Source organism: Vidua chalybeata, chromosome 2 (genome assembly GCF_026979565.1).
Source record: "Vidua chalybeata isolate OUT-0048 chromosome 2, bVidCha1 merged haplotype, whole genome shotgun sequence".
NCBI lineage: Eukaryota > Metazoa > Chordata > Aves > Passeriformes > Viduidae > Vidua > Vidua chalybeata.
The window spans coordinates 30,901,650-30,915,716 of NC_071531.1; the positions used below are offsets into that span (position 1 = coordinate 30,901,650).

At 39.6% G+C, this 14,067-nt stretch overlaps 1 protein-coding gene and 1 long non-coding RNA gene across 4 annotated transcripts in view; one reads left to right on the forward strand and one right to left on the reverse strand.

Moving 5' to 3' along the window:
• Positions 1-617: 617 nt before the first annotated feature.
• Positions 618-3,915, reverse strand: LOC128784379 (uncharacterized). The gene is made up of 3 exons (XR_008429461.1): positions 3,410-3,915; positions 3,191-3,301; positions 618-2,101 (listed from the first exon to the last, which is right to left on the reverse strand). It is a non-coding gene; the product is annotated as an uncharacterized LOC128784379 (long non-coding RNA).
• The window catches only part of CRACDL (CRACD like), a 65,724-nt gene continuing 55,572 nt past the window's right edge, over positions 3,916-14,067 (forward strand). For 2 of the 3 annotated variants that reach the window (XM_053935939.1, XM_053935941.1), the window contains exon 1: positions 3,916-4,077. In XM_053935939.1, the coding sequence (XP_053791914.1) occupies positions 3,980-4,077 (98 nt within the window). In that variant the 5' untranslated portion in view covers positions 3,916-3,979. The remainder of the gene's footprint in view (positions 4,078-14,067) is intronic. The other variant, XM_053935942.1, reaches the window with a different exon arrangement.

Below are 14,067 nucleotides of genomic sequence, written 5' to 3' on the forward strand. Positions count from 1 at the left end.
AGATGAGAGAAGATGATAATTTCATTATCCTGGAAGATGAGAAAGAGATTTGTTGTTTTGCAATCATACTGTCGTATTGATTTTTTTTTCCTAGAAGATGATCACAAAACAGTTTGAGATATGTGATCTTGGTCTATAAAACTAATACTCTATCATCTAGAAGATGAGAAGCAGATATTAGATAAACTTAGTGCAGATAAAAGGAGTTCTTTTCAGGAGTGGATATGCTGTGCAGAGGCCCATGTCCTAAAAAGTAATTCTTTAGTTGCAATAATGATGCTTTTCCATGTAACATAATAAAAAAAGTCAGTAAAGGGGGCTAGGTGCTCACCTAAAAAGTAAAATCAGAAGATTCTTAAGCAATTTGGACTTAAAAACTCTTCTCTTATGCAGAGAGGAATAAAGGAATATGAGGTATAAATATCAATATGTAATAAACCTGCTTTTTCTTGAGTACTCTGGTAAAGTAATAACCTTTTTATTAGGATTAGCCTTTCCTTAAAAATGTTTTTGAAATGAAAACTTTGATTTTTTTTTTTGCAGGAAAATTGCAAGGGGATTACAATATCATGGATGGAGCCAAAGGAACTTTTGTCAACGGTGATGACATTCAGACTTCTGACAGCAATTAATTGCTGCATAATTTTTGAGGGTTAAGAAAAAAAACCATTCAAGTGAGTATATTCAGAGAGCAGGATCACTGTAGTGGCAATACCCCTATGTCTGATTTAAGTCAGAAACTGAAAGAAAGAAAAAAAAAATTAATTTGCTGAAGTTTTCAAACAATATGTTTAAATGTGCTTGTTGGCAGTGTCTCTAGTAATAGCCCAAGAGGACTGGAACAGTGTTTGTTGGTTGGGAATTGTATGTACTGCCCCTACAGTATATTCTAGAAACCTTCAGACCATGACTGAATATTAAAGGTCAATGAGCTCAGAGTTTTTACAGTTCTTTACTTTTGGTTGCAAATACTCTAATCTGTAATACATCTTAATTTTTTCAATAACCAGGAATTACTGTTGTATATGCCCAGCCTGAAATGTGTTACACACTTTGTGATAGTATCTATTTCCTCATGATGTGGGTTACTTGTGATTTTCTTGTCGTTGTTTAGTTACAATATTTTGATTGGAAAGAGACCTACACCCCCAAAAAAATCTATTTATCATTTGTATCACTTATTTGCAACTATGAACAATGTTATACTTGATTTTTATACATATATTTAAATTGCCTCTTACCACAATATTTTTACATAGGCAAACCTGAAAAAACAATTTGTGGTTTTATAAAAAATAAGAGTATTTTAAATTCAGCTATGCTGTTATGACCTAAAATCATGTGGTTTGCATAAGAAAGAGACCTACAGTATTTGTAAAAATATTCATTATAATTTTTAGCCACTGGTAATAGAGTTGCTTCTCACTAAGTTTGCTTACCTGTGGCAATGGAAACTGTCCCCACTACTCAGTAGAAGATATTTCACTTGAGCATAATTGGTTTACAGGGTTTGTAGAAGAAAGAATTCAGTATCTCTGGTATCCTCCTCCTTATTATCTTTTCTGCATACTAGAAGAAGCAGGATGCATGGATACAGAGTGGTATCTCCATTACAATATGACATCTGTTGTTGACCCCTTGTTGACCACGGCCATCATTCCATCTTTTCTTTTTCTTCTTTTCAGTCACTAATAAAGCTTGAACTTTAGTAACATATAATTGGAGTTAAGATTCTGCTGTCAATGTTAAAGCAAGTGGTTTTAGTCTTTGAGAAGAAAAAATGTTCATGGTATGGGGTAGTGTTTGGTAGTACTACAATTGAATTTTTTGTTCTATCCCTTCTACCCCCTTCTTGGACCAATTAATCCTGTCGGTGTCAGTGTAAGCAGTGAGGTATTAGCAACATGTCTATCAGCATCAGGAATAATTTAGCAGTTCTGTTACTCAGTTGCTTTTCTGTATTTATTTAATCTTTGATATTGGCAGTTACAATGATATAGTAGAATGCATAAGATCTTGGTATATATATTCCAATATATATATATTTAACTAGTTAATTTGCATTAGCTTCTCCTTCCTCATCATTTTGGGGTGAATAGCCCTGCAACAAGAGATGCAAATTGATTTACTGATACAGAATGGAGGGTCTGTAAAGAAGTGTGATCTTTTATTAAAAGAAGCAAAAGAGGCTTTTTAATGTATGTTGCACTCTTAATGATCTTTTCTCTGATCTTCTGAACTTTCATGCTAATTCCCAGCAGAGGGAGTAAGTGAAATGAAGATGAATGAATCATACATAGCTTTGTGGTATTAACATGCACTGTTATCTGAACATGTGGAAAGGTATTTCAGTTAGTTTTACATTTTGGACACTTTCCAAACAGAAAAAAAAGAATTGCTAAGATGGATAAAATTTTCATGTGACTCCACTTGGATTGAATATATCAAAACACAACCTTATTTCATGACAAGGATCAGATTTTTTATTAATAAACTTTGAAAAAACAATATTTGTTTGTAATTAAAACATTATATATAAAGGTATGGCCTGAAATGATGTTCCCTTCCAATGGATTTTTTTAACCTGACTCTCTAATATACTGTAATTTGATTTTTCTCTAGGCTGTCCCACATTTGATTTTTATTAAAATCCATGAAGCAGTTTAATAATTTATTTCAGCAGATGCATAAGTCTAAGCTTAGTTTGAAGTTTCCTATCTTATGCTTCTCATCTATGTTGTATTTTTGGTGCTTTTATTTCCTGAGGTGGGAGAAGAACAAACATTTTTTATCTTGAATGCAGCCTACACCCAAGCAATTATATAGAGTACACAAAGCAGAAAATGTCTTTGTTGTCAGAGTTGCAGTGCAACCGAGCAAGTGAACAATGTACTTCTCAGATTTGCTTTACATCAGGGTATGTCTTTCCTGCACATAGAAATATTTTATAAAATCACTTTTGCCAGTATAGCATGAATATTTTTAAAACAATGCTACTTGGCAGAAATAAAACCTATAATTGAATTTCTTTTTTGACCACAGTGACTGCTCTGGAAGTAGTGTTGAAATGATTTTTCATTTTAAGACTGAAGTCAGTGTGCACCAGCTTTCCATTTTCATTTCTGCCTTCCTTATCAGTGCCCTAAGAAACAAGCAATCTCCACAGCATTTTTCACTCTAATGCTTTTACCTTGGACTGCAAGTCTGTGTAGTGTGGTGTTCATTCATTTATCTGGTTACACCTGTATTTTCTATCCAGAAGTGCTGTTCTCAGACTCACTGACTTTACACGGGAGAGACTCTTTAGGGGAAAAAAAAAAAAAAAAAGTGCTCATGTTGAAACCAGAACTCACAAGTTTGAGAGAAGTTTATTAAAATAGATAAGATGCCGAAGTGAGGAACCAACTACCTGATGTTTTTTTGGTCAATTCTTCCAGTCGGTTCGTCCAGCCTTCCTTTCTCACCTCTTGCACAGAAGCTAAGCTTGAAACACCCCATTTGAAGATCCGAGGGCACTACTGTTCACAGATGCAAGCAGCTTCAGCCAAAGCCTTTCACCAGATACCACCGCAAGGATCCTGACTGTAGCTACGTGCTGCAATTGCCCCGCCACCTCCAACACTCGCTCGAGAATATAACCTGGAGATGGCTCGTCGCTACCTTAAGCCACTTAGGGTAGGCGGAGGGGGAAAGAAAAGCCGAGGTGGAAAGTTGTAGTGTTGAAATCGCCCTATCCCAGTGCCTGGTCCGCTCCTCCTCCCTCCTCACCCCCGCGTGGCTCTGTGACCCGGCCGCGGTCAATGTCTTGCCGAGGTGGAAAACACCTGAGCGCCGCACCCCGCCCGGCCCCGGGGCAGCGCCGCGGGCTCGCCTCGCCTTTGGCCCCGCGGCCGCGGGCGGGTCCTGGGCCGCAGGTGGCGGCGGGCCCGGGGAGGAGCGGGCAGGCCCGCGGGCAGGTGGCGGCAGGTCCGCGGCTCGGATGGGTCCGCGCCGCCCGGCTCCGCCGCTCCCCGCCGCCCGCACCGCTGTGCCGCCGCCCCGGGCCGCCGAGGCCGCGCCGCCCCACACGGGCTGCAGGTGAGTGAGGGCAGAGCGGGACCTGCCGGGCCGCGGCTCCCTCGGGCCAAGCCGCGGGCGCTGCCGTCGGGGGAGGCTGGGGGGCGGGCAGGGCTTCGCTTCCTTCCCCACTTCTCCTCAGGAAGCTGTTTGTCTGCGAGCACAGCGACGGGAGACGCTTAACCTGAAGAAAGAGAGCGTTTAATTTAGAGGCCACGCGTACCTAGTGGGACGCAGGTTTCCATGTGCACAAACGGCTCCTTCGCGACCGGCGGGTCCAGGTTTCTGGAAGGTGTGAACTGGATTGAGGTGAACAGGCTTGTGCTCCCACCAGCCCGGCTCCCTGCGAGAAGGCCGAGCTCAGCAGGCAGTGTATTTTTGACCTCAAAGGCTGTGGCTTTTTCTCTCCCATTCCTCAAATATCTCTCAAAATGCTGACCGATCCTCTACCCTGAAATTAGCCATAAATTGTGTGACTTTTCCCCCCTCTTTAATATCTTTCAGACATGAGACCTGAAATACCACAAATGCATTGTTTTCATTATTATGCTATCTTCTGTTGACAAATTTTACTATCCATAGTATATTTAGTGTATTGAATTTTAATTGCTACTGATGGATCTTAGGTTACTGTATAGGAATCTCTTCAATTCAAAACCTTTTAAGAGCACAATGAAATTTTGGTTGTGAAAACATCAGCTTGCCAGTTTTGCCACACAATTAGCTGAAAACCACCCTATATATAAAGAGAAGTTTACAGGAACACCCCAACAATATAAACACTAACTGTTTGCATATTTTCACACTAGTTAAAGACCCTTTTTTTTTTTTTCTATAGCTACTATAATTGTATTTGAATTGGATAAAGTACTGCATGTCTTATGCTTTATATGCATATAAATACCAAAAGCAATGTTAGTATCAGCTAGAAGCATGCAGTGGACTATACATTCCATCCTTTGTAAATTGTTATTCCAGATAGACACACAAGATCTTCCAGAAACTTTTCCTGTTCTCTTATTTTGCCATTATAAATCTTAGGTACCATAACTATCTCCCATAAATCTTTCTTTGGTTGGACATTGTGTTCTCTGTTCAGTGCTGTACAATCTCCTGTATTTGTCATCATTAAGAAGTTCATTTGCTTTATCACTCACAGATCATTAGCTTCCAAAAATAGCAACCATACATCAAAGCCTGTTTGATGCTGATACAAGGCTGTACATAATTTGTTGCATCAGAGTGATGTCTCAGTCTTTGTATCACCATGCCAATAAACACTGGGGCAACAGTCTTTTCCCATGCAACATGATAGGGATTGTTTTTATGTAAATTTTAAGTGGAACTGAGCTCTCATCAGCAGTTTCCACAGGGCAAAGATTAGATTACAGAACGAAAAAAAAATGTAACTTTATTACTGGCACTTGCCTTGTAGCTCTTTAATCATTGAAAGAAGGCGTTTTCAGGGTAAGAGTTGGCTTATCATTAAAGGAAAGGGATCAGGTGCATTTAGGCTTATCCAGTGACGAGGTAGGAACTGTCTGTGGTTGTTTATAGTGATGGGTAATTAGTTTATCTATGTACAGATGTCAGAGTTTAGAGAAAGTAGAAGGTCATGTTTCTTTGCTTTCACAGAGACCTTGTGAACTTAAATTCTGTTGTGTTTTTAATTAAAAATGTTTTATTTAGCATGTGTTTCTGGGTGTATAGGGTCTAATTATTCTCTTGGAAAAAACCCAACTAACCTGGCAGTGTTGCTTCTAAGGCAGTGGATGGGAATACGAGTGTGTGCTGCCTGCCACTGAGCTCTACAGAGGAAAGGGTTCTGCTCCCACTCAGCCTGTGGTGGTGCTGACAGCCTCTGCTGTCCTCTCTGTCGTGCAGGACATTAACAGCTGTACAGTACTTGGCTGGTAGCCTCAGTATTTACTATCGTGACAAAAGAGCAGCAAAAAGGAGGAAAAAACCTCCTAAATAATAAGGACTGGCACTGAACTGTTACCAAAGAGCTGAAAATAGGATTGAATTATGGAAATGTCCCAGGCAAATATTTATTGCAGTAGCAAAGCTGCATTTCAGATTCACCAGCACAAAAGTGAAATCATCAATGTCTAACAGTACATAGACAGGTTCTCCCTGTTTTGTGTGAAGATTTAATAAATGGTCATTGCCTCACAGCCCATCTGTTCCACTCTTGATTTCAGATGTGTGTTTCGAGCACAGCCAGTCTTTGATTGAAGAGTATAACCAACACACATTGTAGATAGGGACCTGCAGAGCACTCACTGTGCAGGAAGTGAAGGTGGCTCTGAAGTCTGTTGTTAGTATGTCACAGATCTCTTGTCCAGTGCCCTGCACATCTGGAATCCATCAGTTCTCTTGTTCTCTGCCATCTTGCTTCCTAACAGCAAGCTCAGGCTTTGGCCCACTAAATGTAGCATATACCCAGCAATGCACAGTTCATTTATCTTTTTGTTACAGAAGCCTAGAAGTGTCTTTCTGCAATTGTAGGTGCTGATGAACTGAATATGGCTAGTTTGTTGAAGTCCAAAATACTCAAGGATGTCCACTTGAACATGGGAATCTTTGTTGGAAGGCAATAGAATGAAGGCTGTACATGCCAGGATTGTAAGATGCTCTTAGAAGAAGCTGCTTTATTTTCCAGCTGTGCATATACTGGAAGAGAGTTAATAATCACAAGAGAGATGGAAGTTCAGTCATAAAATGTAATTTATCCAAGGTATTAAATATACAGTCTTCTCTTGCTGCAAGATTTATGTTTCTGTATTATTAAATAGAGTCTGTGCAAAAAGGTCAGGAAAGGAGACCATTTACCTACCCATTTTATTGCAGTGAAACATCCATTCATGGATGTTGTCACTTAAGGATGATGGCTTTATCTGTACCAAAGCATTTCTGTACGTTGCTGCTCATCCTCAAGACAGCAGAACTCCCTCAGAGTTATTTGGATTTGATAAGCTCGTCTCAGTTTGTTTTTGAACTGGTCAATACTTGCACAAATCCTTCCCCAGTGCCTTCTCAGTGTGGTACTGCAGTCTCTCTCCTTCCACACTACACATGAAGAGGGTTAAGCTAAGATAGGCTCATTAAATCTGTGTCATCTCAAAGTCATTAATGGAAAGATCTTCCTGATACAGTATTTGATTAACTTTCTGGAGGTAGATGTGGGTAAAACAGTGCCATATAAGAGTCTGATTGCTCTGAAATACATTTAAAATGGAAAGTTTTGAAATTAAGCATAAAAGTAAACAATGCAATCAGTACAGGAATTCTGGAGTATTCTGGTTTTTTGTGTCTATAAAGACTGCACATAGTGGGTTGTAGGATTCTGAGTGTAAAATGCCTGCATCTGTTTGATGAGTTATAACAGGATGAAACTAAAAGTCTTGGCAGCTCAAAGCCAAGCAACTGGGTCTATTGCCCCCTGGGAAAATACAGACAGCAGTATGGGAGCAGAGTGTAAATGTATAAGTAGATGTTTCTGTGAAAACTATCAGCAGTGATGCTTCTAGTGAAGCTCAGACTTAAATAATCATTGTCCTAATTTCAAGGGTACCATTGTACTGTTTTCATACCTCTTGCAAATCCTATTACCCCTGATGCGTATACTCTATATAGCCTCAAAGGGAGTTAACAGAATTCCTCTTGGCAATAGAGGCTTATCCAGTAGTTGTAGGAGTGTAACAGAAAATTGTCTTGGAACTCTTTAAACAGCAGATGATGTATCTGCTTTTGTGCAGCATTTTTGAAATGCACCTTGGGAGTAAATTTCACTCTAGCCATTGGTGATGCCTTAAATTCTGACAAATTTTGGAATAATCAAGAGGAATATTAAATCAATGACTCAGAGAAATATGCATCAAAACAGGCATAAGAGATGAAGTGGGACTTTTTAGCAGTTGATCACCATTGACTCTTCATGACCTTGAATGAGTCTAGTGAAGTGTAATTACTAGAGTATTTACTTAGGGCAAATGTTTTTTTAGCCAGCCTGTTGATGTTCAAAGAGAATGAGATAAAACAGGACACTGATTTCTTTGGTATTTCTTCCAGTGCATTTTGTTTCCCAGAATTCTCAGGCCTGTGGTTCTCCATGCTCCCAGCTGCTTCAGAGCAGACTTTATCAGTCAGCTCCAGGAGTGTGGAAAACCTACACGTGTATAAGCTGGCATGTACATTCAGTGGTGTCCTCTGCCAGCTGGTTCTCTGCTGAAGTTTGTTGCTAAGTTAAGACAGAAGTAGCTTTGAAAAGAATCCTTCAAGGAAAATGTCTTGAGAGTACTTGACAGCACAACTTTTTCTTTTATGGAAACCTAAATGATTTTACGGATGATATCTGCATTTACAGGTGAGACACGTTTGAGAGTACACAGTTATAAAAAGTGCTTCAGCTTGCACTAAGATACTGTCCCCATAAAGAGTTTGTTTGTTCAATGGATAAAAATACACAATAGCTCTGTTTTTCCCCCTTTTTTTTTTTTTTCAGAAAATGAGTTTATTTTTTAAAAAGTCAAATTATTTTTAATGAAATTGTTTAATATTGTATCCCTGAAAAGCGAAAAACTCAGTGTATTTTGGTTTGTTTGTTTTTTATCTGCAGCACATAAAATTTCTGGGCAATGGAGACAGGTAGCATTTTTACTCCTTTGTATCTTAAAGTGGTGACTGAGATGGGAAGATTACACAGTTCTCATTCTCCATGTCATTCTTCTTTTATTACACCAGCTTTGGCAATTCTGCTATTTAAAGAGACAGACTATAACAAAGGAACTGCCTCATCTTCTAATACGATGCAATCAGTACGATCTTCTCATCTTGTCTAATACGATGCAATCAGCTGCCTGTATTTTAGAATTGTGGGGTTTGTTTGATTCTTGAGTAGATTTCTTTCCTTCCTAAAATGGAAAATATTCTAGAACTGAACAAAGAAGCTATAAATACAATATATTATGGAACTTAAAGGACTCAGGGCACTGTATGCCATCAAAATTAGTAGCTCTTTTAATCTGATGGTTATGGCATTCTTTCCTTAATACTGGAATCAGTACCACTAAGGTTTTTTCAAGGTATTGGGGGGTTGGGCAGATGCAGGAGTTGCACTGCATCAGCTGACCATGGAAACATGAAAGAGTTTCCATAGGTACTCAGACAAATTGGAGGTTAAGGAGGGACAGACATAAGATACATCTATCTGTCCTTCTAATGCCACTCCTAGAAGAAGAACAAATTGCTAATTTCTGCAGCTACAGGCCTTTTGAGTTGGTGTAGTGGTGTTTGATGCATCACCATAGAGTCAACAGTTCCATAGGTAGGAGCAATGTGCAAAACATCCCTACGGCTTAGGTCTCAACTGGTAGGACTACAGGATGGGGAGATTCCAAATCCACATCACTTTGCGTGTTGCTCTGCAGTGGAAGGCATGTATGTCTGGTCTATTTGAGGTCTGATTTTTATTTAATGATAAGTTAGCTTCGGAAGACTATAGTACAGGAAAACATTGGGAGAGGAAGAGAATTAATGTCTCTGCTTAGTGATCCTAATCAGAGTACAGAAGTAGAGCATGAATGAAGTATATATGGGAGTATCTGGTGAGAGTTCTCCTTTAGGCCTCACAGAAACTTCAGATCTGGTTTCCATCTGGTCTTCTGCACTGTAGGCTGGTTGTGTAGTGTGTTCAGGCATGCTCTCTGGTGTTTGAAAGGAACCATTCATGCTGGTTTAATAGATATTCACCTCAGAGTCACCTGTTCATCTCAGACCTTCTGAAAGCAGTCTCTTCATCAGAGAACATCAGAGTATCCAAAACTGGGGAGATTACTTGGCGGGGCTGGAAATCACAGAGAAAAGCTGACAAATGCGTGTCCCCTCAAACATTTTATTTGATGTTTTCATTGCTGGGTGGGGTGATGTTGAAAGTTTTAGCAAAAGATAAACAATGCAATTTTTAGAAATCTAAATGCAAATCAAAACTGTGCAGAGGTGGTGTGGTGTTCAGAAAGACTATAGGTGGCAGCATCATAATAAAATAGAGTTTATTTAATGTCATTAGTCAAAGAGAAATCAGCCCTTAGTTTCTTCAACAGCATGTCATCAAAAATATATAAGACAGTGTGAAACAAAAAGAGGAGATGAGAAACCTAGAGTTGATCATCATTTAAGCAAATAGTTAAAATATGCCAATCAGTCTCTTCATCTGTGTGATGTCAGTTTTTGCAAACATGAATGAACATGCAGACTTGCAGAGATCCTTCTCCAAATCTTGCTTGGTGCATTCAAGCTATTAGTGGTAGCTGAATTTTGCCACACTGGCACATAATCCAAGCAAGAAAGAGAAAATGCTATTCTCATTAGGACTGTTGTGTCAGGATTTTAAAAAGGAGTATTTGAAGAATGACAAGTTAGTGTATTTCAGTGGAGTATCCTGTCCTAGGTGGCTAATGTCTTTGAGACATTGAAGGTGGATGAACTAAAGGTTGATTTTTTAATGGAGAGGAGTACTCAACAGTTTATGAAAATGGAGCCCATTTCAGGTATTTTGGATGTAGCTTCCAAACATGAATACTTCTAAGTTAACTCTGAAAAGAAATCTGTTTTTAAAATAAGGAGGACAACATTTTTTACTTTTGTCCCTTTTATTTGCCATTAAGGTTTATAGGAACTGTTAATGAGGAGTTGACACAGTTTCTTGTGTCAATGTGCACTATAATTTTCTCCTAGTATTGGTTTATAGGAGAAATGAGAATTTTTTTCACTGCAGCCCAGGGAGAACTGTCAGACCCATTTGACAGGGCACAGATTCACTTTTTTTTCTTGTCCTAATGCATTCCCCTCAAATCACTCAGTCCAAAATTATCAAAGTGAAGTCATAGGCTGTATCTGGTCCATGGGTTTCTTGTTCCTCAGCAGCCTGCTTTATAAGATACTGTAGAGATTACTGCTCTCAAATATTCAATTAAATATGTACTTCTCTCAAAAGTTATTTGATACAAAATCATGGGAGCACAAGTATAGATTTTTTTTATTTAATCTTGTAGCCTAGCTCTTTTTCAAATCTTATTGTGAGATGAAGAATGGTGCAGACTGTAAACTCAGTTTGTCTAATTGCTACTGAACTGACTGATGAAGAGTGCTGTGCTTCTTGATTGGTTTATTTTTTTAAAGTGAGGTGCTAGATGTATGTCAATGTTTTAAACCGATTGTGCAGATTACAGAGTTCTGGGTCACTTGCATCAGTGAAAGGATGCTGGGGGGAAAAAGTCAAGTGTCACTGTGAAAATTATTTGCTCTTTCTAATGACTTAAGGTTCCTTTTTTTTGATTATGTCTACAAAACCTCTTTGACCAAATGACAAACCAGTTTGAATTAAACTATTTAACTATTTCTGCCTATCTTGTGTCTCACACTACCAGGTAGTGTTGAAATTTACCTGAGCATCTTCCACTGGACTTCAGTTTGTTTGCTCAGAGATAGACATGAAGCAAGATTGCAAAGCTGAAATATGCAGATGTTATTTTTTTTTACCCAGCAGAGGGAGGAAAACACTTGCCTGTACTATTACTCCTGTATTTCTTTCTTTCATAAGCCAATGTAATGGATTGGAGACATTGTACTTTCATGTAAAGAGATAACAAAGGCATCACACTCAACACAGAGGCTTTTAATATCTTCAGGGATAAATCCCAGTCAACTGCAATAGGAAGGAGACACCTAACCTCAAAATCCTGCTGTAGATCTTATTGGATAATGATTCCTATTCACTGCAAGTGATAGCTCCCATCTCTATCTTTAGGTATTTAATAGCTGTCAAAACTTGGCCCTCAATAACTATTTATCTAAAGAGTGGGTGCTTGTAGGGAGTACTTCTGAACTTGTGAGCACTGGGTGTGCCATGTCTGTAGTATACAGACATGTCTGGGTAGTAGCTGTATGTGTGTCATTTTCACCCTCTTTCCTTGTTCACATACCTTGATTTCAAGGAAAGGAAATTCTGTGAGCAAAGAAGGCAGTTGCCATGTACCTTGGAGATGCTACAGATCTGAAGAATTCAGGTAGGTGGACAGGGAAGATACATCTAAACTACTAGTGCAGGAAATGTTCCTGAGCCAGGCTGTCATTGATCTTGAGTTGTTGGAACAGCCCTGGACGCAATCATGGTTGGATAGGCTGGTGATGGTTTGCAGCAAGTACAGTGGATGTAGTCAACCTCTTTTGAAGATCATGAGAATTTAGCAGTCTGGTTTCGAGCATTGTCTCCGGTGCCACAGAACAGTCCTGAGAGTGTTTCACTTACAACAGCAGATGCAGCCTGAGGCAGAGGCTCCTAGATATGGCCAGGCTAGATATGGTCACATCAAGCAAAGTGATTTTGTCCTTACCCTGGCAGGGGTCAGTAGGTGAGCTTTTAGGTATATTGAAGGGGAGGGGAAATTGCATCTTCTGTTTTGATGATTTTTTTAAAGCACAGTTCTATTTTCTGTGCTAGTCTGTGGACTTTTTATAGCATGGTATGAATGATTTGTGTTTGATCCCACAGCTAAAGAGGGCACTTCCAGTCTGTAGGGCAAAGGAGGTCATTTATGTGTTGCTGTGGGAGCAAATGCCAATTTTCTCACAGTCACAGCTTCTCTTTACACTTCGAGGCTGGAGGTAAGGTCAGTGGACAGCAGGGTGCTGACAAGAGTAGGAGTTCAGTGGAACAAATGAGTATTCACCCAGCTAACACTTATTTCCGTCTTTACTTCTGCCGTAAGATTATAGCCCCTAACTCAAAGATGGCCTAGTACAACACTGTTCCAACAGCTGCTGTAAGCAGAAGATACTCTGGGTATAATCAGACTGTACACTGATGACTGATCACACAAATCTGATAAATTCTTATGACAGGATCTGTGGCTTTGAGGTTCATTGTAGAAGCCAGATTGTGCCTTATTTGCTGTTAAGGCTTAATAGAATTGCCCATTGATTTCTCTGCAGCCACGTCCCCCAAGGGATTTATTCATTCAGGGATTAAAATTGTTCCACGGTTGTCTGATTTGTTTAAAGCTCATGCATTTCTCTTAATTGGAGACAGTGACCTCAAAAATAGCCGAAACTTCCATTATCCTTATGCGGAAGAGAAAGGTGTACCAAAAAAAAAAAAGTCATATTCTAATTAATGAAGACTCCTACATTTCTACTTTTGTACCTTCCTACTTCTGCTTGCTTGAATAAAATATGACTTGAAATATCTGTCTGATGAATTTGTTTGGAGTGGAAGGAAGCCAAGAATTATTTTAACAAATGTTTTAGCTTGACACTGAGTATGGAGGCTTAGTTTGCCAAGCTGGAAAAGTGAATAACTAGGCACTTTTTGTGAGGCTTATATAGGGTGTGGGTCATCTTGAATGTCAGTTCCAATCTGTGTTACATATTTGTAGAGGAGCGTATATCGTGAATGAATTGACATGTTCACTTCATAAGTCTCGTGTTTCTCTGAAACAGCAGATTAGTTTTGAGAAACTGTGGCACATAGTGCAGTCAGCAGAGAAGCTGAAAGGACTTCAGGAAATCAGCTCCTTCTATGTGCTGGACAAAATTTCTGAGGTACCTGCAAATGTGTCTGGAGGAGTGTTGTGTTGGGTGCCGTGATGGTGCGAAGGGAACGTGTTTGGTAAGCTGGGGTGCACAATACAGTGAGGAGCATTATGGCTGCTGGGACAGATGGATAGAGTTCAGCACAGGAGAAGGGAGCCTGTGAGCGCAGGGTCCCATGGTTTGGTGGGCTGCAGAGCTATTGTCCTGTCTCTGTGGCCTCTTGGCTGTAGAACAGGCTCTCTTGCTTCTTTTGACAGGTGTGCCAGTGTTAATTCTTCCTACAGCTGTGAAAGAAATCAACAAAAGCCAACTGAAAGTCAATCTGCTGCTGCTTCCACTTTTGCATGGGCATTTGAGATCACAGTGTAGTGTGTATGAAAAGCCATATGTGAGCAAGACAGAGCAAGGATCTGCTGC